Source organism: Callospermophilus lateralis, chromosome 3 (assembly GCF_048772815.1).
Source record: "Callospermophilus lateralis isolate mCalLat2 chromosome 3, mCalLat2.hap1, whole genome shotgun sequence".
NCBI classification, from domain to species: Eukaryota; Metazoa; Chordata; class Mammalia; order Rodentia; family Sciuridae; genus Callospermophilus; species Callospermophilus lateralis.
The window spans coordinates 89786416-89814168 of record NC_135307.1 but is presented as its reverse complement, the minus strand read 5'-3'; the positions used below and the strand labels follow the sequence as shown (position 1 = coordinate 89814168).

At 42.0% G+C, this 27753-nt stretch overlaps 1 protein-coding gene across 1 annotated transcript; it reads left to right on the top strand.

Annotated features, from left to right (window-relative positions):
- The first annotated feature begins 1445 nt into the window (after positions 1-1445).
- Tgm7 (transglutaminase 7) lies at positions 1446-27395 on the top strand. Its single transcript, XM_076849393.2, has 13 exons — positions 1446-1548; positions 13364-13546; positions 15079-15324; positions 15912-16030; positions 17569-17697; positions 17784-17961; positions 20272-20410; positions 21227-21330; positions 21742-21984; positions 23988-24314; positions 24904-25064; positions 26888-27021; positions 27236-27395. Exons 1-13 carry the CDS (start codon positions 1446-1448, stop codon positions 27393-27395), a joined length of 2226 nt encoding a protein of 741 aa, XP_076705508.2.
- The last annotated feature ends 358 nt before the right edge of the window (positions 27396-27753 follow it).

Here is a 27753-nt window from a genome sequence, read left to right as displayed (position 1 = left end):
ATGATTTCTTAACATTCTCGCTGAGCTGTCTATATTCTTTTCAAGTTGAAAAACTTTGTCTTCGTTGTCTGAAGTTCTATCTTCCAAGTGTTCTACTCTGCTGGTAATACTCTCATTTGAGTTTTTAATTTGGTTTATTGTTTCCTGCATTTCCAGGATTTCTGTTTGTTTGTTTTTTATATCCTCTATCTCCCTATAGAGTTGATCTTTTGCTTCTTGGATTTGTTTATGTAATTCATTGTCAAAGTGATTTTTCATTGTCTGAATTTGATGAATAATGTCTTCCTTGAGACTCCAGATCATCTGAAGCATGAATATCCTGAACTCTTTGTCTGACATTCCATCAGCTGCAGATATTACCTCATCTAATGTTGAATTGACCTGTATTGTTTGTGGTCCTTTCTTTCCTTGTCTTTTCATACTGCTCATGATTATTTCTAGCTTTGTGAAACTGTTGAGCTAATGTTTTTCCCCTTGTATACTTGTATTGTTCTTGAATAGCTCCAAAATCCCTCTTTTGCGGAGAAAGACAATGTTAACAGATCCCAATATCAACAGTACATTATCTAAGGACAAGTTTTCATTATTAATACATTTATAGTTAGATTCTAAGACTATAGATATTGGATTTAATTATTACTTAAGAATATATTCCTTAGTTTCATAAAAGGCATACCATATCTGGTGGCATATAGAAAACTTAATTTCAGACGAAGGATGTTATACTTAAAGGGAAAGGAGTGAGGGAATGAGGTTAAACTAACTTAGCACCTTTGGAGAACTCTAACCACTCGACTGGTAATTTATGGAAGAATGCATAGACTCAACCTCCTATTTAGATAGTTACCCTATGTATAGATAGCAAAAGTTAGGAGATTGAAAGTGGTATAGAGAGAATACGAATTAAAAAAAAGAAAAAAAATAACAAGGAAGAAAAGAGAAATAAGAGAAGGGAAAGGGAAGTAAGATAGAAATATAGAAAAAAATGGGGGGGGAGGTGGGGTATATGCAATTCCTCTATATTATATTACTTTGGTAATTCAGTTGTTCATGCACAGTTCTTGGTTTCACATATGCTGAAGTTGTGGAAGAGAGAGAAGAAAAGAGAAAGAGAGGGGAAAAAAAAGTCTCTCAGAACTCTGTTTTCCTTGCTTCCAGTAGGTGGCGTTGTCTATTCCTAGTCTGAGCCTCTGTATTCAGGGTGGTGGGTATAGCCAGTGTGAAGGGAAATGAGCTTCCACCTGTATCTTCCCTACTCTAGTCTCTGAGGTAGAAACCAGGTGCCTCTACAGTTGTTGTTTTGTGTTGATAGCTACAATCCCCAAAAGCTTGTGGGAAATATTTTGAGTTATCGCAGCTAAGGGTGGGGGAGTTGGAAACCGGGTACCTGGATCAGCCGCAACCGTGCTGGTAGCCACACCCACTTTGATGGGTTTTAAGGGTTGATGGGCTTCCTGGAGACTAGCGCTGGGGGCCGGACCGGACTTCCTCCTCCGGTCTGCCTGGGCGGCTGGCGCGTCTTCCTGCTCCCGTCTGGCTGGGCGGCTGGCGCGTCTTCCTGCTCCCCAATGCTTGCTTTACATGCACAAGGCCCTGGGTTCAATCTCTGGCACCACAAAAAAAAAAAAAAAAAAGACTGACAGAAAGAAAGAATACAGTATGTTTGCAGCTCTGATAGGAAAAAATAAATAAATAATCAACCCACCTGTGCATGACAAAATAACAGGAAGGAAATTTGCCAAAATCTATACCTCCGTTCACCAATAAAAAAAAAAATCTATATTCAAAATATCATTTACGTGAATTAGAAATCGTATGACAAAAATTACTTTTGAAAATTTGGTCTTCCTCAAAAGAGCATATATTTTTACTATAAATTATTTTTGGCATTAGTAATCAGTTATTTTTCTGAGCCAAAGTGTAGCAACTTTGACAAAATAAAACCCAGAGTGCTCAGTAAATCTTTGTTAATGAATGAGTTTAACATGTCTGACTGGGAAACATTTATCAAATATACACCATGCATTCAAAGAGGCAGGATACCTGACAGAAAGTTTGGATTGTAATAGGTGTAGGAATTTTGCAATGAATCACACGATTATCCCAGGATATTATGCATCCTACCATGCCTTCCACAATGATTAGTAAACATGTAAGTAAATAGCTTTGTGTTTTCTTTGCAGCATTTACTCTTTGATCAATCTGAATCCCTCCCCAGGAGTATTGAATGGATACTCTCTTTAAACTCCTGCCATGGTCTTCCTACTCCTTTTTTCATTTTCTCTTTTTAAAAAATCATTTTTTCTACCTGATTTCTTTTACACTCCAACTGTGAATTTTTTTCTTTTAGTTCTGGGGATTGAACTCAGGGCCTCAGGTACTGAGCTGTTGAGAGCCACAGCCGAAGGGGCCCCAGCAAACTTCCAGCTGCCAGCTGATGATTGGCTCACAGAGGCCCCAGTAAACTTCTAGCTGCCAACTAATTGGCTCCTCTGCGGTGATGCTCATTGGACTGTTTCCCCGCCCTTTCAAACCATGGAGCTGCTCATTGGGGGACTTTTTTTGGCTCTGCCCACATGACCCAGCCAATCAGCCTCAAGAGCAGGAGGAGTGGGGGAGGTGGAGAGGCATGTGGGAAGCCAGTGGTGGCAGTTGGGCTCTGAGGGTTTTCCTGAAGAGCTGTGTGGTGCGGTGTGTGTGTGTTCTAAAAATAAAGTTCATTTCTTTTGACAAGTGGCTCCTGAATTGTGCCCAGCCAGACTGCGGCACTGAGCTACATTCCAAGCTCAGAAACTCTTTTTTATTATTATTTAGTAAAATATAAAGAAAAAAATCATAATCATTCACAATCCCTTTGCTCTTAGACAACGAAAGTTTCTTTCTTTCTTCTTTTTTTTTCCCCCTGTGGAAGTGGTACTCAGGATTGAACTCAGGGGCACTGGGCCACTGAGCCACATCCCCAGCCCTATTTTGTATTTTATTTAGAGACAGGGTCTCACTGAGTTGCTTAGCGCCTCGCTATTGCTAGGGCTGGCTTTGAACTCTCAATCCTCCTGCCTCAGCCTTCTGAGCTACTGGGATTACAGGCATGAGCCACTGTGCCCGGCCACAGTTTCTTATATTTTCTTCCATCTTTTAAAAATTAGTCTCTAAACATTGCTTATCAGGTGAGTAAGCTGCAATGTTTTGTATCCTACTTTTCCCTCCAGTTAACGTCATATCACAGGCTTTTCCCCCTTGTCCTTAGAAACTTCGCCAGCTTCCTTTTTAATTTATAGCATAATTCACCATTTCCACTTGCCTTACTTTTCTTCAAGAGGAAAAGCCCTATGGGTCCTAACGGGCTGTACAAATCCTTTTTCGTGACTATTTGTCTCTGGCCTTCCTCGGGGCAGCTGTTTTTTCACTCATCCACTGACACTGTTGGGGGAAGCCAGACTGAGCCAATTCCAGGCTTGAAGGGACAGGTCCAAAGGGACAGATTCAAGCCAAGCTTTGCTTTCCATATAAACTAAGTCTACTCAGCTTCAACAGGAGACTACAGGGAAAAGATCCTTTAGCAAATGTTTTAAAGGCTTAAGGCTGAAGCTCCTTCCCTAAAGTAAAATGCACCTGGAACAACGGGAAATTTCACAGAAGGGGTGGGAGGAGGAGGAAGTGGTAGCCCCACCCGACTCAGGGATGGAAAGAAAGGTTCTAGTAGGATGACTGTAAATGCTCAGGGAGGCAATTAGGTCTAGAATCCTAATGCTGACTAGTTGAAGGGCTTTGGCGGACGGGAGAAGGAGGGAGATGGAGCAGAGTGAGTACTGGCAATCTGTTTAATATTTCTGAGGTGCTGAGAGGGGAGAAGTTTGGAGAGCATAAGGGGTAAACAGGAGACGATGGTTAGTTGTGAAATCTGGCTCCTTCCTATTTTCCCATCTTCATCTGAACCTTGGGGCACAGATCATACAGCTATACATTGTCGATCTGAAGCTGTGAACAATTTTTTCTTTAAAATGTTGGATCTGGGATAGCCTTGGGAAATCTAAGGAGCCTTGGAAAGTCTTGGTCCCTGCCATCAGGTGTCTTTGAGTACCTGAGAGGCGATTTCTGTGGCTAGCCCTGGAGCTGTGGGAGGACTCTTTTCAGGTCCTTGACACTTCTTTGGTCCGGTTTCTCCTCTGGCTCTCAGCTCCCCATTGAGACTTGCTATTCCTGCTCCTGAGCTCAGGTCCCTGGCCCCTTTAGGATCCTCTTAGAGCCTCTGCTGTTTAGGACCCAACTCAGTGTCTGCCAGGAGAGATCATCTCACTTGAGTTATACATTTGTTTATCCTGTTCTGAGTCAAATATCATAGACACTATTAGAAATTAAAATGTGCTGGTTTTAAAATATAATTCAGAGTTTAAGATAAAAGGTTCAAGTGTGCCCCATTTCAGGGTATTTTTGTGCTACATTCTAGACTATCTTCCCTCTGGGTTATCTTCAACTAGGTAAACCTAAAATGTTACATTATCTTTTAAAATAGTGTACTTTTTTAGTGGGGGAGTGCTGGGAATTGAGCCCAGGGCTTTGTACCTGCTAAATTCATACTCTACAACTGAACTACATCCCCAGCCCCTAAAACAGAATACCTTTGTCAAACAAGCAATACATGAAAATTTATACTGGGGCTGGAGGTGTAGCTCAATGGTAGAATGTGTGTTTAGCATGTCAAGGCCCTGGATTCAATCCCCAGCACCAAATAAATAAAATAAGATAAAATAAAATAAAATAAAAATATCTTACACACAGTTGCAAAACGTAAAAACTCTGTAAATTAGAACTTAAAAATCAAATACCCCTTTGCATACATACACATTCCCAAACCTTCTTCTCCCCTATGGGAAGGCACCTATACTTAATACCTATGTTAAACCGAGTGTGGTGGTACACGCCTATAATCCCAGTAGTTCAGTAGAGGCAGAAGGATCACAAGCTCAAAGCCAGTCTCAGCAAAAAGCAAGGCACTAAGCAACTCAGTGAGACACTGTCTCTAAATAAAATATAAAATAGGGCTGGGGATGTGGCTCAGTGATTGAGTGTCCTTGAGTTTAATCCCTGGTACCCCAAGAAACAAAAACTATGTTAAAAGTTTAATCAACTGCTTTCAAATAATATATTATATAAAATTGTATGTAAATCATATAAAAATTTTAATAAAATTTACACAAATGAGATACAGTACATATTATTTGACAACTTAAAAAAAAAACTTAGAAGTGTATCATGGAAATATTTCCATGTCAGTGCACGTTGGTCTTTCAAAAATTTGCAAAGACTTACAGTTTTTCATTCTGGGCATATAAGCACAATTTATTTAATACATTGGTTAACTTGTTTAAGTTTGTTACTATCTCTTATCAATCGGCCTCTAGATTGTTTCTAATTTTACTCCTTATAAATAATGCTACAATGAATGTCCCTATTGATATCACTTTGTGTATGTGTACAAATTTTTTTGTATGAAAGATTTCTGAAAGACCAACTGTTGGATCAAAGGCAATAACCACTTTAAATATTTAATAAATATCAACCAATTTTTCTCCAAGAGGTCTATCTGAATTTACACTCCCACTGTAAGTGTATGAGACAGCCCATTTCCATACGCCTTCAACAACATAGGTTACTATTTTTCTTTTAAATATTTTTGAGTGAATCAAATATAATCATCATTTTAATTTGCATTTCTATGATAATAGCAAGACTGTCTTAATATTTCCATCCAGTTTTATATATTATGAATAATAATCCTTTGTCACATCTGAGGCAAAAGACCTAATAACCTGCTGGGCACAGTGGCACACACCTGTAGTCCCAGTGACTCCAGAGGCTAAGGCAGGAAGATCACAAGTTCAAAGCTAGCCTCAGCAACTTAGAGAGACCCTGTCTCAAAATAAAAAATAAAAAGGTCTGTGGTGATAAAGCACTCCTTGGTTAAATCCTCAATACAAATGAAGAAGGAGGAGAAGGAAGAGGAGAAAGAAAGAGAAGGAGAGGAAGAGGAAGAGGAAGAAGAAGGAGAAGAAGAGGAGGAAGAAGAAGGAAAGAAGGGGAAGAGGAGGAGGAGGAGGAAGACCTAATAATCTAACTTGTACAACCTACCAGGGAACACCTTTCTCCTGCCAGCAGTTGTTCTAATTGCTGAGTACCAGATGTAAACAAATAGGTAATCACATAAACACCAGTAGGCAAAAATAATGTTCCAAGGAAACGAGATAGTATTAAGTGATGAACTGAAAAATAGGTGGTTCAGAGCCTAGAAATTATAGAGCAGGGAGACATATATGGGGATTCCTGGAGCTGGTACTGTCCTGACCCATGAGCTACTTGAGGTTTTGTGTCTTCTTTGGCATGTAAGTATGAGGAGGTTGAGACAGAGCTGTGGTTTTCATTGTGTTGTGGGGACTCCTTGGGATCTACACAGAAACCTTATAGAGGAGGATGCCTGCCAGTGTTTTCACCAGGGCAGCTGCTCTTAGGTCCGTTTATTATGTTGTCATTTGAAGAAAGTACAACAGTTACTTGGGGATTGGGTAAGGACAGTCAAAATCTCCACACCAGCCACCAGCCAGAAATTAAAAGCTAGGTTCTAGAGTTAAACTATATTGATTTAAATGCCAGTTTTTCTGCCTTTTAGGTAGATGACACTGGGCAAGTTACTTAATCCCACTGATCATTTTTCTACTTATCTGTTACATGGAGTTGTAGGAATAGAAGAAAATAATGCATATAATTCTGGAGCTTAATAACACTAAATATTAGCTAGATAGAAAACTTGTTGCAGGTGCTAAATGTCCCTACATTCTGAAATGCTTGGGAAAGATTTCAGGGAGGAAGTAGATGGTGAGTTTCACTTGAAGAACTGGTACAATAGTGACCCAGAGATTAGGGAAGTGGCAGGGGCTGTCCAGAGGTGAGCATGGTACATTAGGCATGAAACAGTTATTTTAGGAGCTATTAATAAGACACTTTTATTCTTGCACACTTAAGGGGGCATAGAACACTGCAGTTATCTTACCACATAGGAATCTTCATGTGCTTTTACACAGATATACCCTTTCACATTTTTTAAAAGGGAGGAAATGAAAAAGAATGAAGTATTTGTAAAAGCCCCCAAACCAACAATAATAATGAAAAGTGGAAAAAGAAAAGAAGCTGAAAAACTGAGGGACAAAGACAGAAAGGAAGGAGTGACTCTACCTGGCATTTAGTGACTGATGCTAATTCTCTCTGTTGGCTGTGCCAGATATAACTTGCTCTCTGTGGTCTCCACCTGGAGCTTCCCAGGTCTTCACCACCAGCCTGATGGTGCAGGACCTTGTCTGCAGAGGATTCCTTTAACCAGCCCCAGTCTTCATCCACACGAGCTGGGGCCTTAGAAAGCTCTGTAAGTCAATGCATTTCTCCGTGCATTTATTAGACTGCCACATGCCTGTGGTGCCTGTCCCTCACACATGAAAGGTGGTCCCCATTTTCCCCTTAACAACACCTGGGCTTAAGTCTTCTTTAGTCTTTGGCTTAGATCATTGTGCCAAAACTCTCACTGCCTTCCCCACTCTTGTCTTTTTCCCCTCTGGTCTGGGATAAACACCACAGCCAAATTAATCCTAAAGTACAGCTTTGATCCTGCCACTCCTGTTCAAAAACCTGTCTTTAATCAAAGTAATGCTTTTCCCTAAATACAAAAGGAATGCTCATTCAAATCAAAAGCTGGGAGAGCACTGAAAAACTTAAAGAAAAATTTCCCACAATTTCACTGCCTAACAACAATCTATATATACTGTTTCAATCTTTTTTATTTTAGTTTTTATTATATAGGGCATCATTTTCCCCAGGTTCTTTGTTCTTTTGTTGTTGTGGTTGCTGTTGGTGTCCTCTTTGTTGGTTACATCAGGTAAGAGGAATGAAGGTTATGTATTCAACTCTTCTCATAGGACACTTGTATCACAATGAATATTCTTTTGTTTATATTGCATATGAATGATAATCTTCTTAGAAAAGAATTCTTAGAAGAGAAATTTATGGGTTAAAGGTTTTGGGCTGGGGATGTGGCTCAAGCGATAGCGCGCTCGCCTGGCATGCATGCAGCCAGGGTTCGATCCTCAGCACCACATACAAACAAAGATGTTGTGTCTGCCGAGAACTAAAAAAAAAATAAATATTAAAAAATTATCTCTCTCTCTTTAAAAAAAGATATAGATATTTCAAGGCTTTCTTTTGTTTTGTGATAAATATTGATAAATTATCCTTAGAAACATGTAACAGTTTATCTCCCATGAGGGTTAGAAATACCTGTTACCACTGAACCAAACAGCACCGGAGCCAAGCCTCTCCTTATCCTGGCCCTACTGTCCTCACAGACTTATCCCCTCTTCTCCCCTACATCCAAGTCCAGCTTTGCATATATATATATACTCCAAGTCCTGCTCCTTCCCCATATAGGAAAACATCTAGGCTTAACATTCTTGTGAACAATTTGATCAACAGCTTCCAAATAATACTAGATGATATAAAATTGTTTTACACAGATGAGATTATATAAAATGTATTATCTGTAGATTTGCTTTTTAAAAAAGCATCATACATCTTTCCATGAAATCTTTCCATGTCAGTGCATGTTAGTCTATTAAGAACTTGTAACAACTCAAGAGTTTTTCATTTCGGGCATATAAGCACAATTTACTTAATACATTTGTTGATTTGTTTAGTTTGTTACTATCCTTTATTGATGGACCTTCAGATTGTTTCTAATATTTGCTCTTATAAACAATGCTGCAATAGATATCCCTATTGAAATTAAATGTGTAGATTTTTTTTTTTTTTTTTTGATGGTGCTAGGGTTTGGACCCAGGGCCTTGTGTGCTTGCGAGGCAAGCACTCTACCAATTGAGCTATATCCCCAGCCCATGTGTAGATGTTTTATACTAAACATTTTTTTAAGAACAATTATTGGATTGAAGGCAATCCCCATTTTAAATTTTGATGGTAATTAACTGATTTTCTCTCTATGAATTTACTTTAACTCCCATAGTTATTATATGAGACAGTTTATTTCCATACATGCTCAATAAAATAGGTTATCATTATTCTTTTAAATATTTTTAAATAGATCAGATATAGATCTCATTATTCTGTTAGTTTGCATTTCTGTGTCATAGGCTGTCTTCTTAATATTTACAGCCATTTTTATATATTGTTTTTGCCCTTCTGATGGATTACTCCTCAAATATCATGCACACATGCATCTGCCCCTTTAGCAAACATCCCTGAGCATCCACCAGGAAAGGCAGGAAATTTTGAAGTTAAAAGGGAGGAAGACTCTGGAGCCAGTCTACCAGGATTTGAAACCCAGCTCTACCCAGCACCTTCTTGCACATCAAAAACAATATTAACATTCCATCACAGAGTGGTTGTGAGAGTATTAATTATCTTAGACACATAAGATGCTTCAAAGAGGGGGCTGGGGATGTGGCTCAAGCAGTAGCGCGCTCGCCTGGCATGCGTGCGGCCCGGGTTCAATCCTCAGCACCACATACAAACAAAGATGCTGTGTCCGCCAAAAACTAACTAACTAACTAAATAAATATTTAAAAAAATTCTCTCTAGAAAAAAAAAAAAGATGCTTCAAAGAGGGACTGCCATTGGTTAAGAATTCCATGGAGCTGGGATTGTGGCTCAGAGGTAGAGCACTCGCCTGCCATGCGTGAGGCACTGGGTTCGATCCTCAGCACTACATAAAAATAAAATAAAGATATTGTATCCACCTATAACTAAAAAATAAATATTAAAAAAAGAATTCCATGGACATTAGTGATAACTTTCTGAAATTAGATTCCATGCTTCATTCTAAGTTTAGAGGAATGTTCAAGAAGATGACTGAAGTCTTTGCTTATGTGAAACTAATTCTAAGATGCTAATATTATGTGTTCCACAGAAAATAAAGTGTTGTGATAGCAAGTGATTGTAGAGTGAGAGGTGGAGCATTATATTCAGTAGGCAAAAAAAGCTCCTATCCTCTGAGCCAGACCTGAGTTGTGGGATGGAGGCTTCCATGAGAGCAGGGCTGTCTCAGGTTTTGATTTCTCAGATGACAGGAGTTTCACTTCTCAGAACTCCCTGCAGACAAATCGTTGATTTAATGTCTCCTTTTTTTTTTTTTAAGCTGATAATATATCAGGATATGATTATACAATTTGATCCTTTTATACCCTTGACTTTGCATTAGTCATTCATTAGCGCCAGGAGTCTTGTCTCTGGGGCTCACCTCTCCTCTTACTCATGTCATTAACTCCCAAGGGACTGTGGCCAAATCAGGCGTTGTGGGTGCTGACATGTTTTCACTAATTGAGCCTGCTGGATTTCCTGCATTGTTGAACCTCTTCCTGATCCTCTTGGCTTTCTTTTCTGTCTCCCTTGGAAGCCCTTGCTTTTATTCTCTTAAGTCATCATCTCCTTGACATGAAAAGCCCTTCAGTGAGCTAAATACATAATTATATTAAGTGGAATTAAAAAAAAAAACCCTAAGTGTCTTGTGGAAAATGCATTTTCTCAGTACACTGCAACCTTGGAAAGGAGAGGAAGACATCTTTCTTCTCCTCCCCTTTCCTTCCCAAACTGAGAGAAGCTACATAAAGCCAACCTGGAGCTGGTTACCCTTAGGAACCATGCTCAAGCTATGAACAGGAAAGGCTTCCCTGGCCCTATTCTCTCCTGTGCAGGGAAGGTAAGTGCTCATCACTGCCTTTTGGGTACGTGTGTTTCCAGGTGGCCAGGCCCCTGGGAGGTATATATAGAATGAATGAGAGGCTTCCTGGGAAGGCTCAGTGGTCTTGGTAGGAAAATATCGGGCCCCTCAGGAACCAATGAGATTCAAACGGTTTCCAGCAGAATCTAGGCCTGTTGCTTTCAGAGTTTTGACTATGACCTACATTTGGTTTATATCGTGGCTCAGTTACACAAAAAGTTGTCCTTGTTCTATCATACTAAGAGTATAAGCATGACTCTGAAAGTCAAAGGTCCAGTGTTTTCTCTTATGTGGAAGACAGAGACAGAGAGGAGAGAGAGAGAGAAAAAAAGGAATTAAAATAGGGGGATCTCACAAAAATAGAAGGGAAATATGTAGCGGAAGGGAATGAAGAAGAGAGGGAAGACAGGAGGACATGAGGAAGTACTGGAGGATGAAATACCAAATTATGCTGTACCTATGCATATACACAATGAATCCCACATACATACATACACACATATATATACATATATACACACACAATTATAATGCACTAATTAAAATAATAATAACAGAAGGGAGATCAGTAGAGTAGAACAAATAGGGGAGGGAGGAAGGGATGGAAAGGGAAGGTATGGGGAATGAGATTATGAGATTATCAAATTATGTAATGTGCAAGTATGAATATGAATCCAACTTTTGTGTATCATGATATGTACCAATAAAAATAAAATTTAAAAAGTATCCTTGTTCTTCCTATGTGTGATGCATTGTGATATTTTCTAATCTATTTTTCTTAATAGTGATCACCTTTCTCCAAGTTTATTCCACAAACTACTAATGGGTTGGATCTGAAGTTTAAAAATTGCTGTTGAAAAACTGAAAGCCACCTGTCTTAGATCTTTTCTTGAATTTTCTGGTTTCAATGGGATATTTATTTAAGTGCTCGAATTACATCAAGAGGTTTAAAAACTTTGTATCATTTGGTTCAGTAATTCACCTTTGTTGAATCTACCCCAAGGGAAGATTGTTCCCAGTGGGATGATCAAGAAACCTCAGTGAACATTCTGTTTTCAGCTAAACATTTGACAAACTTATGGGAAAGACAGAAATGTGAAAGCTGTGTTTGATTTTAGACTTCAACTAAAATTTTTAAACATCTAATTCAACTATTTTTACATAGAGAATTAAATATAGTCACTGCTAGTTGAACAATTATACCCAGAGTACTCCTAATAGCTCAGTGTCAACCTGGAGGACAGCTCTGAGGATACTCCATTAGCCTCCCAACTTAAGCCCTGGTGCTCAGAACCATCTTATTACCAGTTACTTGGAGAAAGACAGTTTTGCCAATCCACAGATGGCCAAGTAAAATATTTGGGTGAAAAAAAATCAGGATTCAAAAACTTCAGACAGGAGAGATGGAAAAACAGAACTAACCTTTGTGGAAGTTCAGAATGCAAAGGGTACAAAAACTAACTGGAAGCAAATGAGAGTTTTTCCTCTAGGATGCTATTTAGCCACATCCCTGGCCTTTTCCCACTAGACCCTAATAGCAGCCTCTCTCCAGTCATGACAACTGAAATGTCTCCAGACATTTCCAAATGCCCTGGGTGGGGGAGATTTCCTGTTGCGGTTCACTGGGATAATTTTTTTAAATATTTTATTTTTTAGTTGTAGATGGACACAATACCTTTATTTTGTTTACTTATTTTTATGTGGTGCTGAGGATCGAACCCAGTGCTTCATTCTTATGAGGCAAGTGCTCTACCACTAAGCTACAATCCCAGCCCTCACTAGGACAATTTGGTGTTCTACTAAGGGAAAGACTTAACAGGTTTTCATTGACAGTAAACACAGTATACAACTGCAAAAAGAGCTAAGTGTGCAATCTGAGGCTTCTTAATACGTGGGTATTAACGACCTTCTCATTTCCATGAAGTTGAAATATGATTGCCTCCCCATTTTTCAGATAAGGACACTGACGTCTAGCAACATAAGTGGCTTGTTCAAGGTCTCACAGAAAACTTTCCAAGGTGGCGACCTGGGGCTGTGTCACTCCAGAGCCAGCATGCTACGAGACTTTCACTACCATACACTACGTGTACATCCTAGAAAGCAGTCAGTGCCCTCCTCAGAGACCTGGGACATGACTGAGAAGCAAGAAATAAGTTACAAATAACCCTAAGCCTGCCTCGTGTCCTAAAATAGGAACATGCCTTGGAGTTGAGGCCCCAGCCTCAGTCAGCTCAACTTCATTTCTACAAACTATTAATATGTTTATTCTTATGTCAGCAGGATCATAAAGTAAATTTCAGTTATCTGGAATCATTTTGCCTTCTGGGTAGCCTAATCCTCCAGCACTGTGGCTTTGGGTCCAGGTGTGGAGGTTATCAGAATGGAAATCCTCCTCATCACTGGCCAGGGCCTACTGAATTGCCCTCTGAGGCTGAGTCATGAAATTAGGAAGCAGGGAGGCAGAAGGGCTAAGAATGAACAGGAATATTACCTGTCAGAGTCAGGGTCTTCAGAAATGACTGAGAAACTTTGGGGACACCTATACCCAGAGGGTCACAGCTGGGCATTGACCCATCCCTTCTTCTCCCCTAGTGGCGGCCTTGGAGCTCAGGTCTGTTGACCTGCAGAGCCCCAGGAACAACAAAGGGCACCACACACAGGAGATGGGCCTGAAGCGGCTCATTGTGCGCAGAGGTCAACTCTTCAACCTCCAGCTGAACTTCAACAGACCCTTCCAGCCCCAGACAGACTCCATCACCTTTGTGGCTGAGACCGGTGAGCTCGTCCTCCTAGGCTCTGTGCATTCCCTCAAAATGTGGACATCAGTAGAGTTGGTCTGCAGGATCCCTGCCTCTTCTTTCTGAGGAGCTCTCACCCCTCTTCTCCTGGGATACCCCAGGACCCTCATGCTCAGTACCCTGCTGTTAAGGAAAGATTTGGCCAGCTCAGCAAACTCTGAAGTTGTGGTCATAACACCCCAACTTTAAGTACATAGGCACTGTGCTAAAACCTCACCCATGATCCCATCTATTCCCCATGAGAAACTTTCAGGTAGGTGCTATTATAATCTCTATTTTACAGGTAAGGAAAAAAAAAGTGAAACAAAGGCACAGAGATCTAAAGTGGTTTACCCAAAGACTCTCAATGGCAGTAAAAGCATTAAACTAAAGGACTTAGCAAGTAATGGGAAAGGTGAGGATTCTTCCAGGCCACAGGAATCTTATACCACAAAGATTTAAAAAATAGGTAATATTCCTGATAGGTAATATTCCTGTTTTATTTTATTTTTTAATTTGTTCTAATTAGTTATACATGACAGCAGAATGCACTTCAATTCATTGTACACAAATGAATTGAAGTGCACACCATTTCATATCTCTGATTGTATACTATGTAAAATCACACCATTCATGATGACTTTCTCATTCCACCATCTTCCCTACCCCCATGCCCTCTTCCCTCCCCTCACTCCCCTCTGCCCAATCCAAAGTTCCTCCATTCTTCCCCTGCCCCTGCCCCGCATTATGGATCAGCATCCACATATCAAAGAAAGCATTTGGACATTGGTTTCTTGGGATTGACTTATTCTGCTTAGCATCATATTCTCCAGTTCTATCCATTTATTTGCAAATCCCATAATTTCATTCCTCTTTAAGGCTAAATAATATTCCATTGTATATATCTACCAGATTTTCTTTATCCATTCATCTGTTGAAGGGCATCTAGGTTGGTTCCATAGTTTAGCTATTGTGAGTTGACCTGCTAAAAACATTGCTGTGGCTGCATCACGTAGTATGCTGATTCTAAGTACTTTGTATATAAACAAAGAAGTGGGATAACTGGGTCAAATGATGGTTCCATTCCAAGTTTTCTGAGGAATCTCCGTACTGCTTTCTATAATGGTTGCACCAATTTGCAGTCCCACCAGCAATGTATGAATATACCTTTTCCCCACATCCTCGCCAACATTTATTGTTGCCTGTATTCCTGATGATTGCCATTCTGACTACAGTGAGATGAAATCTTAGAGTAGTTTTGATCTGCATTTCTTTAATTGCTAGAAATGTTGAACATTTTTTCATATATTTGTTGATTGTATATCTTCTGAGAAGTGTTTATTCAGTTTGTTATCCCATTGGATTGGATGATGATGGTGATGATAATGATGATGATGATGATGATGATGATTTTGGTGTTAAGTTTTTTGAGTTCTTTATATATCCTGGAGATTAGTGCTCTATCTGATATGCTTGTGTATACCACATAGATTTTTGAACCTCCCTTTGGGGTCATTTTCTCCTACATAGGACCTGAGCCCACAGAGCTGCTGGGAACACGAGCCTCGTTCTTACTTACACAGGCCCGGCAAGAGAAAGTCTGGAGTGCTTCTGACTTCACCATTGACTCCAACTCTCTCCAAGTCTCGCTTTTTACACCAGCCAATGCAGTCATTGGCCACTACACTCTGAAAATAGAGATCTCTCGGGACCAAGGTCAAAGTGTGACTTACCCACTGGGGAATTTCATCCTGCTTTTTAACCCATGGAGTGCAGGTAGGACTTGCTCAAAGGTTATAATGCTAACCTGATCCATGGGGAAATCTTAGAAAGATAAATTGAGAAATCTTAGAAGATAAATTGTAGTCTATATCAATGTAACATAGTATCATGTGCTCAAACTAAACATCACCTTTATAAAGAAATTTTAATGGCACCATGAAAATATTCATAGGATGACATCAAACAAAATTAGTTCCGAAATTGGAAAATGATATGCTTGTAATTGTATTAAATACATGTCATAGAAAGTGGACAGAATATATTACAATGTAATGATGGGTGTCTCTGAATAATGGGAATGAATGATTTTCATTGTCTTTTTTCTGTCCATCAATAGTTTCGAAAACCTTAATAAGCTTATAAATTTTATAATCTATATTTTTTAAAGTATAAATTACACTTCTGGCCTCTGGAGAAGCACATGCTAAACTTTTAAGGGGATCCATTCTTAATATCTGTTGCCATCAATTCACTGACTACTCCTCCGATTTTCAGAGAGCTACTGTCATTACTGGTTTTTAATTGTATTGCTCTGTTTTTTGGTTTGGGGTTTTGTTCCCTCTGCGATCTTTACTGCTTAGAGGACGACGTGTACCTGCCAAGTGAAATATTGCTGCAGGAGTATATCATGAAGGATTATGGCTTTGTTTACAAGGGTCGTGAAAGTTTCGTCACCTCCTGGCCCTGGAACTACGGGCAGGTAATAGGATCCCCTGGGGGGGTTCCTAAGGCTGGTCACTACAACTCTATTAGTTCATGAAGGACAGCAACAAAGGGTACAGTATGAGCTGCTGGGTCAATTTCCCTTCCAGTGAGAGGGACAAGGAAGAAGGAGGAGGGAGATACCTTTCCTTTTTCACCTTTTATGTTCTTATGGAAAACTAAAACATATTCAGAGTAGACAGGTGAGTATAATAAATGTCCATGTATCTATCTCTCAGTTTCCACTAGTTTCCACAAGTGACCAATTTATGGTTTGAAAAAAGATAGCTCATGGGTCAGTTGTGGCCTACAGCCTGTTTTGTATGGCCCACAAATAAAAAATGTTTTTCACATTTGAAAGTTGTTGAAAAGAATTTCACAAGAACCATTGAAAATTATACAAAGTTCAAATGTTGGTGTCTATCAATAACATTTTATTGGAACATAGCCATGCTTGTTCATTTGGAGATTGGGGATGCTTTTGTGCTCAATGGAAGAACTGAGTTATTGAACAGAGGCCGTGACCCGCTAAGGCTGAAATGCTTAATACCTGCCCTTGCCCAGAAAGACATGCCCATCTCTGGTCTTTACTCCTTTAATCCTTTTTTCACCATGAATTTTTTTGAAGCAAATTGCAAAACCTTATCATTCAATCCAGTATACTTCAGAATATGTCTCCAAAAAATGATTCCTTTTGAAAAATCCACAATAATAAAAAAGAGGAATAGTAATTCTTCAATAACATCAAATATTCAGTCCTGTACAGAGGGCTCTTGGGCTTGAACAACTTCCATTCCTATCACCAACCGTGGTGGGTATAGTTTCTTTCTTTCTTACCTCAGTCCTGTGCACAGACCACAGGGGGAAGAGCTGAGTAAGCTCTGGGAGCCTTGCTGAAGGAAGTCCATTCTCCAAGTATGGCAACTTGTGGAAAATTTGAAACTGAGATGATACCAGTGTATTAGACACATGCCACAAACACACATTGCAAACCTATGTCAGAAGTTTACACTGGACTTTCCAGTGTTTACAGAGTCAGCTCTGAGCTCCTCTACCTGGTTTCAAAACCTGTCACAATCTTTCCCCTCACCCCCTGTTGGCCCTATCCCTACGGATCCATCTGATCATTTTTTGGTCTCACAAGTCCACCAGATAAGGGACTACCTAAGTCCTTGGGACCCACCATGCTCAAAGACCTCATGTACATGTTCCCCACTCTCTTCACTTTCTGTCTACCCCATCCATTCAAGCCCACTAGTTCAAAGCCTTCTCTGCTCTCTTCAGTCAACAGGGTCTCTGACTCTGCATTCTCTGCATTTTCTATCAGAGCCACCTAGTTTACTTTTTCACAATTCCAAATTTAATACATTCCCAATTTGGTTTATAAGCTCATGGAAGGCAGCACCTTGCCTTATCTTTAGCCCCTACATCCCCACCACATACACACCCTCCCTAAAAGTCTGCCAGGGACTCAAAATTTCAGAATTCTAGACATTTTTGCTCTTCTCTCTTTTCTCTCTTGAAATGTCTTGGAAGTTTGAAGAAGACATCATAGACATCTGTTTTGAGATCCTGAACAAGAGCCTGTACTTCTTAAAGAACCCATCCAAAGACTATTCCCAGCGGAATGATGTGGTGTATGTGTGCAGGGTGGTGAGCGCCATGGTAAGGATAGAGGCTTCCTGCCCTTGTCTGAGGATAGTCTGGGTTTCCCCTGGCCCTATGGAAACCCACTTGTCTGTGCTTTGCAGATCAACAGCAATGATGACAGCGGCGTGCTGCAAGGGAACTGGGGAGAGGACTACTCCAAGGGTGTCAGCCCCCTGGAGTGGAACGGCAGTGTGGCCATCCTGCGGCAGTGGTCAGCCAGGGGTGGGCAGCCTGTGAAGTATGGACAGTGCTGGGTCTTTGCCTCTGTTATGTGCACTGGTGAGTGAAGAATCACTCAATCTTCACCATGTCCCTTTGAGACTGGGCTCATAAAGTTTCAGTAGCTTGCCCATGGCCCCACAGCCATGGAGTTGTGGGCATGCATGCTCTTAACCAATGTGCTATGCAGTCTTGGAGGGTCGACTTGTTGCAGTCACTCCATGGTCTCCTTGATGGCATAGTGAGATTGTTAACATAGCCACCTGGATAAAGCAGCTTGTGTTCTCAAAGCAGAGGTAAAATGGCTTCTTTCTGCCATCCATTTGGCTTCTTAGCTCAAGGTGAGCCTGGAGTCAAGGAACAAGGTCAGGGAGCTGGGGTGCAAGCAGATGGTCTGGGATAGCTACCTCATGGAGGCTTCTCTCTCATGAGGAATGGCAACTAGAGATGTATTACCTTGCTAGTTATATTTAAGGAGCATTGAGATTTTATGCATTATCAGTCATTTACAATTCAGGGCAAAGTCTTGGCCAGATTATTTGTGAATTCGAGGGAGAGACAGAGGTCTGCCTGTCTCCCCCATGTCGGCCAGCAGACCTTCCACATGGCTGCCTTGTCATACCGTGGTGCCCAGGATACATTTGCTCAACTAACAGGTTGACTCTATGTTGGAGGAGGCAGGAGCACAGGACAGGGAGTACAGAGACAAGGGCCAAAGCTCTAGGCTTTTCTGAGAGGGTCAGCATAGACCGGCAGTTACATTCAAGTGCTCCAAAGAGAGAAGAGGTTTAAATCTGAGTGTCCAATCAAGTGGCCTCCCTTGCCTATTTGTGAAATGGGGCTGAGGCTCTGCCAGAACTTAGTATTCTTAGTTTTGCCTTGGCCTGGGAAGTCTGCCACAGTGGCCAGGCAGGTATTATGGAGATAGGCTCAGGTCTTCAGCCTCTGGGGTCAGGAGGAGAAGGACTAGGTCCACAGCCTGGCTCCATTTCCAAGCCCTGACCCCTCACAGGCCAGTTCTGAGACCACTGAGTGGGAACAGCTGCTCCTGCCAAGCTGCCTCTGGCCACTTACAGCCCAGGTCTTGTTCACAGGAAGTGTGCTAGGATTTGATAGGTGACTATAGATTTCTTGATGGCTCTTCAGCGAATCAAAACAAAAGGATTGATCTCTTTCAGCAGACCTCTAACATGTCAAAGCATTGTAAACTTCCCAGCAGTGTCAGTTGGCACCAGCTGCTCCTCCTGAGAAGGAGACAGGCGGGATGGGACCAAAGTGTTATACAAGGTTACAAAGTCACGCCTGGCTGTTGGCTTGATTTCATCTGACTTTGGGCAGGTTGAGTGTGTGTGTGTGTGTTCTAGATTTGTGGCATCTTAATTCAGCTTTAAAAAACCTTTGTAGTACTATCCTAAGAAGCCACAAGAGGGCGGTGCTGCCTTATCAAAGATGGTCACTGCCTCCGGATGGTTTTTCCTTGTCTCTGATAGCATCTTCTATTGTATCTCTAAAACTCTACCATATCCTTCCATCCATTGTCTAATGTCCTACTTCTCTCCCACAACTCTTGTCTTCAAGTAAAATTACAGATCCCAATTTTTTATACCTTTATTTTATTTGTTTTTTAAATTTTTATGTGGTGCCAGGGATCAAACCCAGCGCCTCAAGCATGCTAGGCAAATGCGCTACCACTGAGCCACAACCCTAGCCCCACAGATCCAGAATTTAATTTAATTTTTAAAATTTCTTTGTACTGGCGATTGAATCCAGGGGTGCTATGCCATTGAGCTACATATCTAGTCCTTTTTATTTTGAAACAGGTTCTCACTAAGGCTGGCCTTGAACTTCTGAGCTTCCTGACTTCAGAGTTGCTGGAATTATAGGCACTGTGCCCAGTTAGACCCAGAAGTTTACAACTGAAAATCATCTGGTCCAACTCCATTTTGTTACATGCAAGAAAACTAACCCAGAGAAGTTGAGCCACTTAATTAAGGTCACTCAGCTTCTCTTTGGAAACTGACCATAGATTTAAATTTCTTTCTAATTAGATGTTTTAGGTTTTCTGTTTTTAACTTGGACAGTTTTTGTGTAGAAAACGCCCTAAATGATAAATTGATCCATAATTACTGTTTTAAGTGACCATCAAATTATTTCTTTCTCTTGTGTGATGGACACCATTGATGGGGCAAGTACATAGCAGGGTTCTGGGCCTGGGTATGGTGCTCTGGGAATAAAGGAGTTATTACAGGTGTGGACCTACAAGAATATTGACTTTTTTTTTCTCACCAGCTTGAAAGTTAGAAGTTATACAAAATAATAATTATGCTTGACTTGCACTTAGCAATTCTTTCTTCTTTTTCTTCTCATTAGTAATGAGATGCTTAGGTGTTCCAACTCGTGTGGTTTCTAATTTCCACTCTGCACACAACATGGATGGGAACTTGACGATTGACACCTACTATGACCAAAATGCAGAGATGCTGCCATCTGAGAAACAAGACAAAATATGGTGAGGGGAACTGTCTGGAACAGATCTTTGCTGTGCCCCAGACAGGGAGGAATAAATACTTCAATGTGAATTGTCTCTGACCCAAGAAGCAGTGACATATTATGGAGAATTCTGTCTGTGAATGAATAACCTGAATCTAATCATGAGGAAAGATCAGACAAGCCCAAAATGGGAGCCATTCTGGTAAAATAAACAAATACTGTTCTCAGAATGTCAATGTAATAAAAGAAGAAAAGGCTGAGGAACTGTTCCAAGATCAAAGGAGACTAAAGATGTTGGATCACTAAATGCAATGTGATCCTAAACTAAATTTTATACTGGCTGGGAAAGGATGCTATAAAGGACGTTATTAGGTCCACTGACAAAATTGGAATATAGACAATAAATTTGATAAAAGTATTATGACCTGTCCCCTTTGGGAGTCCCCCAGGTACCAAGCACTTTTGAGCCCATTAATTCATGTAATCCACCTTCTGAAGAGGTGCTAAGTTTGGCTAACTGCACAGGGTTATGTAAGAGAAGATCCCCATATTTAGTAAATACATACTGAAGTATGAATGTACATATCTGTATCAATATTGAAAGAAAGTAAATGAAGAAAATGTTGATAATAGATGAATTGGGTATATAGGTGTTCTCTGTACTTTTTTTTTTTTTTTTTTTTTTTTTTTTTGCAACTTTAAGGTTGAAATTACTTTCTAATCAAAAGAAAAAAAGAAAAGAAAAGAAACAATGATAGGAAGCACTCTGCCTAGTATTGGGTACCTGGTAGATCCTTAGGAAATTTAAGTCCAGTCTATTTTCTCCCTTCTACAGGAACTTTCATGTCTGGAATGAGTGCTGGATGATCCGAAAAGATCTCCCACCAGGATACAATGGGTGGCAGGTTCTGGACCCCACTCCCCAGCAAACCAGCAGCGGTGCGTGAGGTGGCAGGATCCCAGGAGGACAACAAGGGTGACTGACCATGAGAACAGGAGGCCAGAGAGGAGCCATGTGTTCTCACTTTACCCCCTCCCCAGAGTCATAGCTGAGACAGCTTTGGATTGGGTCTAACCTTATGACTGACAGAGGGATCACCCAGATAGTCACTGGGCTGCTCTGTTCTTTCCTCACCGGTGACATGGGGAAGATGGTGATGGCAATGGCCTCTTCAGAAGGTGGATCACATGAATTAATGGGCTCAAAAGTGCTTGGTACCTGGGGGACTCCCCAAGGGGACAGGTCATCAGTGTCAACTGCCCACCCTTTTCCCCACTTCCCATGGCCATGACTAATTGCATTGGTCCAGGTGTCAGAGTCATATCCCACAATTTCTGTTGCCTCCACAGGGCTGTTCTGCTGTGGCCCTGCCTCTGTGAGGGCCATTAAGGAAGGGGAGGTCCACCTGGCGTATGACACCCCTTTTGTGTATGCCGAGGTGAATGCCGATGAAGTTATTTGGCTCCTCAGGGACGGCGAGGCCCAGGAAATCCTGGCCCACAACACCAGTTCCATCGGGAAGGAGATTAGCACCAAGATGGTAGGGTCGGACCAGCGCCAAGACATCACTGGCTCCTACAAGTATCTGGAAGGTGCTTGGGCAGGGGATGAGAGGAGGGGGCGGGTGAAAACACCTTTCTACTGCTCCCCAACTTAGATGGCTTCAGGTTTAAACCATTACTATGTATTCACTTCCTCCTCCTAGGGGACTATCCTGGACCCTGGGCATGTGACCCTCAGGTATGGGTGTCAGATTTAGCAAATAAAAATACGGGGTGCCCAGTTAAATTTGTATTCCAGATAAATTCAGATAAACAAAAGAAATTCAGTATAAGTAGATACCCAATGGTGTATGTGGCATACTAAAAAGGATTCACTATCTGAAATGCAAATTTAACTGGGTGTGATTTTTAGTATGTTTCAAACATTGCATGCAAATATTAAAAATTATTTGTTGTTTATCTACAAATTCTATTTAAATTAGATATCCTATATTTTATCTGGTAACTCTTCTCAGTGTTATACCATCATCTTTCTGTGTCCCTGGCAGTAGTGGTAGCAGTAGTGGGGAAGGTGGACACTCAGAAGGAAAGGGCTTCAGGGCCTGTGGGAGGGGGTGGACATCCCCATAAAGAGAGCTGGGGTGGAGTCAGGTTGCCTGAGAACTAAAGAAGGCTCTGCCATGCTCTAGCCACGAAAGCCTGAACAGTATTACCATCCCCGTGCCTCTACTTCCTCATCTGTAAAATGGGATAACAGTACCTCAGAGGGTTAAATGAAGAATTCACAGAATGCACAGGGAACTGACCTCTGGCACACAGTAACTGCTCTAGAGGAGTCCACAGTATGGGAATATTTTGGGTCCAGCCTTAATATTGAGTAGCCACCAAGGGCAAGGGTTGAAGCTTGCTTTATTTATTTGTTTGGTACCAGGGATTGAACTCAGGGGCACTCAACCACTGAGCCACACCCCAGCCCTTTTTTGTATTTTATTTAGAGACAGCATCTCACTGAGTTGCTTAGCGCCACACTTTTCTGAGGCTGGTTTTGGACTCACCATCCTCCTGCCTCAACCTCCTGCACTGCTGGGATTACAGACATGTGCCACTATGTTGCACTATTTATTTATTTATTTTTTAATGTTCCTTTTTACTTATTTTTAAAAATTTATTGGTTCTTTTTAGTTATACATAACAGTTGAGTCCATTTTGATGTAATTATACAAGCATGGAACATATCTTATTCTAATTAGGACTCTAGTATCTCTCCTTTTCCTTACTTTCCCCACCCCAGATTGCCTTCCTTCTGTCAATCTTTCTGCCATTTGCCCATAGTTATTTTTATTTTAAATTAATGTCTTGTGGATGTGCACAATGGTGAGATTCACTGTGGTGTATGTATGTACATACAAAAATTATGTCAGATCCATTCTCCTGTCTTTCCTTTTCCTATTCACCCTCTCTCTCTTCTTTGCCCTTTGTCTAATCCACTGAACTATCCTTCCCCCGTATTGTGGGTTAGCATCCACATATCAGAGAAAACATTTGACCTTTGGTTTTTTTGAGATGGGATTATTTCACTTAGCATGATAGTCTCCAGATCCATTCATTTAGCAGCAAATGTCACAAGATCATTCTTTATGGCTGAGTAATACTCCATTGTGTGTGTGTGTGTGTGTGTGTGTGTGTGTAAAACACATTTTTTAAATCCATTAATCTGTTGAAGGGCACCTAGGTTGGCCCCATAGTTTAGCTATTGTGAATTGTATGAAGCTCTATTTAAAAGGCTTAATGTATGTCTTTGGAAAGATGCTGGTCGGGGGAGAAGCCTCTGGCCTTGATGATGATGATGATGGTGTTGTTGGTGGCAATGTTGATGACAAAGAGTAGTGCTCTGCTTACATTCAACAACTCACTTAACCCAATATTTTTTTTTCAACTGTATGAAGAAAGCAGGTAAAATCCCCGGGGTTATAGATGACAGAATTGAGCCTCAGGAGGAGAGCTGCGAGTTGAGTTGCTAGTTTCCCCAGAAAGGTCATTGGTTCTTTCCACCCCTCCCCATGGATGTCTTTGCTGTGTCTCTGTTCTGCCAGGATCCCCTGAGGAGCGGTCTGTATTCATGAAGGCTTCCCGGAAAATGCTGGGACCAAAGAGAGCTTCATCACTCCTCCTGGATCTCCTGGGGTCCAGGGTCTTTGAGGATCAACCAGTGCAGCTGCAGCTTCACCTGGCCAGGATGCCAGTGTGGGGCCAAGATGTGCCGCTTACACTGCATGTCTGGAGGGTACCAGAGAGAGCCCACCCCAGGGGTCCCATCAGACTGGTGGTGCGCTTCTGTGCACAGCCCCTGCTGCATGGGGGTGGCACTCGGAAGCCCCTTTGGAGGCAGATGGTGCACTTGAGCCTGGACGTTGGGAAGGGTGAGTGTTGGGAAGGGTGAGTATGAGGCAGGCCTGAGAAGACACCTATAGGGAGGGGAGCTTTGGGTCCACGAACAAGGTTGGGCTGTTCCAGTCAGATCAGAGAATCCCTGCCCCCACCCCACCAACACACACACACACACACACACACACACACACACACACGCTGCACAGTGAGGCTGCCGCCATTGGTAGGAAGTCGAATGCCAGCTGTTATACTTCTGATGCCATCCCACCAGGAGATACATAGCAGTGAGCTCTGGGGACAGTCTCAGGGTAAGCATGTTCTCTCTCGTTCTCTTTCTCTTCCTCCCCACTCTCTCCCACCCTGTTTCAAATCTCTTACCCATTCCCTAGTCTCAGAATATTGTTGTTGTGTGTGTGTGTGTGTGTGTTTTTCTTTTCTTTTTTTAAATACATATTTTTTTATAGTTGTAGATGGACAGAATGCTTCTATTTTATTTATTTTTATGTGGTGCTGAGGATCAAACCCATTGCCTCACACATGCTGGGCAAGAGCTCTGCTTCTGAGCTCCAGCTCCAGCTCTGTGTTTTTTTTTTTCTTCTTCTTCTTTTATCTATACTCAAGAGATACAATGGCCACTCCTCCTGCCCTACAACAACTACAGAAATAAGCTGACTGATGAAAAGTTGATCCGTGTGTCTGGCATTGCTGAAGTTGAAGAGACAGGGCGGTCCATGCTGGTCTTAAAAGATCTCTCTCTGGAGCCTCCCCTCTTATCTATTGAGGTGAGATCTCTGGACAGAGATGGGGGCCCAGTGGGTCTCTGACTCACAAACACAGGGGCTGAGGGTTCAATAGCAAACAAGATACTGTGCCAGCCTCAGACACCAACACAGTATGGTGTTGTCTCTTATGCTCTGTATAGAGTACAGGACAAGACCTGGAAACATCTCAGAGAGGGGACAGTTTGTGTAGGCTGCACAAGAAGGTGCTGTCTGGAGAAATGAGATGAACATGAAGTCATTTTAAATAAGGAAATTGCTTTCCAAAGGCAAAGAAACAAGACAGGCAGTGACTAGGAGATGCAGTTGAGCAGGCAGATCTGAGAGAGACCATAAGGTGAAATTCAAAAGGTGACGCTGATAAGGGTGATAAGAAAAATGAGAAGTGAGCCTCAGATTTCAGGTTTGGGAGCAACCTGTGCAAGATCCTGATATGGCTCTTGCATTCGGAAGGAATGAAGGGGAAGTGGAGGAGGGCAGGGGTTTTCCTCATTTCCTGTTATGAGTATTTTCCTTCCCTGGAGGCTCCTTACCCCATTTTCCCTCCCACTCCCAAAGACTTTTCCACTGTCTCGTCCAAACCTGGCTCTATACCTGGTGGTTTTGTCAACATCAGGACCCACCCCACCCAGAAGGATATTTGGGAGGCTCTAGATCTGATCATAAATCTGCTGGCCCACTCCATGGTTTTCACCTGGGCCCACAGTCAGGTTGTTGGCCAAGTAATACTGGGCAGCCTCGGTGGTGGGGCAAGTAGTAGGCCCATGTGCAGACACAAGCCTAGTGCTGAGATGGGGCCCCTGCTTGTTACCTGGAGGACAGCTTTGGTTGCAACAAGGCCCTGAAGCAACATAGCAGAATGGCAGGTGGGCTGTGAATTGGTCCCCATCAGTAGGTGACCTAGGAATGATTTGTGTGACTGCTGGATTCTAAAGTTATTTTAACCTATTTTACTTGGACATCCTCATTAGGGACTTGGCTCTTTATTTGAATTCCAGATAAGTCAGGGTGTGTTATTCCTTCTCCTTGATTCTCTGGCCAAGCCAGAACATGCCCCTACTGTTATTGGGGTGATCAGAGCTCATGACTCCTTTACTGATATCCATCATGTAGCTGGCACAATCATAGGCACAGGGGTTCTAGAAATGAGTAGGACAGAATCCCTGCCTCCCACTCACAGGCCAAGTCTTGTCAACCCATGACACCAACCTCAAGAGTGAAGCTCTGAATACACCTAGAAAAACTCAAGAGTGTGTTCTGATGATGTATATGGAGGTACCCAGCACAGGGGATAGAACTTGGTCTGGGGTCTGGGACTGCTGTGTCAGGTCCATGGGCTTCATTGTTTCTTCCCTGATGGAGCAAAAGGGTGGAATGATGTCACTGATAGCACATGGGTGGCACATGACACTCCTTCTTTATCCTGTAACTGGGCCAACACTACTAATCCACTATGATTGTTTTGGATTTATCCTTGGGATCCTGTTTAACACAGAATTGCTGTTAGCTACCACTAACTCTTTGCAGCTGGCACTTCAGTTGAAATCTAGTAGGTATCTTGAACTAGATGGAGGAGAGGGAAAGAGGTTTTAACTTTGTTCCTATTCCTGATTGGTGGTAGCTTCCTGAGGTATCTTGACCTTCTAAAAGAGGCCAGTGTGTTAATCTCAAACATCCTCAGCTCTTAGTTTTCTCTCCCAACTGCATCACTGAAGCTCTGAATAGCAGTCCCTGGTGGTCATGAGCAGGATGGGGGAGGAAGGTCATTAAATAGAGTACAGAGATGAGGCTAGCTGCCCAGGATACCTGTGCTCCTCTCTACACAGGTCTCTGAGAGGGCTAAAGTGGGCAATATCCTGAGAGTCCACATCACCCTCACCAATACCCTAATGGTGGCCCTGAATAACTGCATCATGGTGCTGGAGGGAAGTGGCCTCATCAACGGGCAGATAGTAAAAGAGTAAGTAAAGCCATCCATCCACCTCTTGAGCTGATCTCTGAGAAGCAGTGCCTCATGGGAATCATAGGACTCTCCTCAGTCTCTGGATGGTGCCTCTTTTCTCCCATTTTCCCACCTTCCTCAGGAAAGGTGGAGCTTGGTGGTGCTGGAGAGCGGGAGGGGTCCTGATCACCCACCCAACCAGTCACAGTTCCCAGCTCTCCTTGACTTTCAGCCTTGGGACTCTGATGGCTGGACACACCATCCGAATTCAAGTGGACTTCTATCCTATCAAGACTGGACCCCGCCAGCTGCAAGTCCTCATTAGCAGCAATGAGGTCAAGGAGATCAAGGGCTACAAGGACATCTTTGTCGCTGCAGCTACAGCATCCTGAGCCCTACCTTGCCCTCTCATAGCTCTCACCAGTCCCCCGACCCCCTGTAGCTCCATCTTGTTCCTTTCTACTCCTGATTGCATTCTCTTGGCTCTACCCCTGTCCTGGTGTTCCCACCCTGGGAACAAACAATAAAGATGTCTTTAGTTGTCTTCTCCTATGCTAACAAGCCACTTATTGCTACTAGCCTGGCTGCCAGCTGTGTGGCTAGATCCTCCCTTTTCCCTCTTAAGGACCTCAACCATACAATATGTCCGCCATGATTCCCTCTACAGCTTCCTCTCCGGAATTAAGGATCCCCCCAGAGGTAGGTCTGGTGAGGGTATCCTGGATGGGCTGAGAGGACAGAAAATGCAGT

Excerpts from the sequence above, each read along its gene's own strand:
- Tgm7 (XM_076849393.2), top strand. The coding sequence starts at position 1,446 with ATGGGCTTCCTGGAGACTAGCGCTGGGGGCCGGACCGGACTTCCTCCT. Across the intron at positions 13,547-15,078 it reads CACCTTTGTGGCTGAGACCG|GACCTGAGCCCACAGAGCTG; the intron begins GTGAGCTCGTCC and ends TCTCCTACATAG. Across the intron at positions 15,325-15,911 it reads TTTTAACCCATGGAGTGCAG|AGGACGACGTGTACCTGCCA; the intron begins GTAGGACTTGCT and ends TTTACTGCTTAG.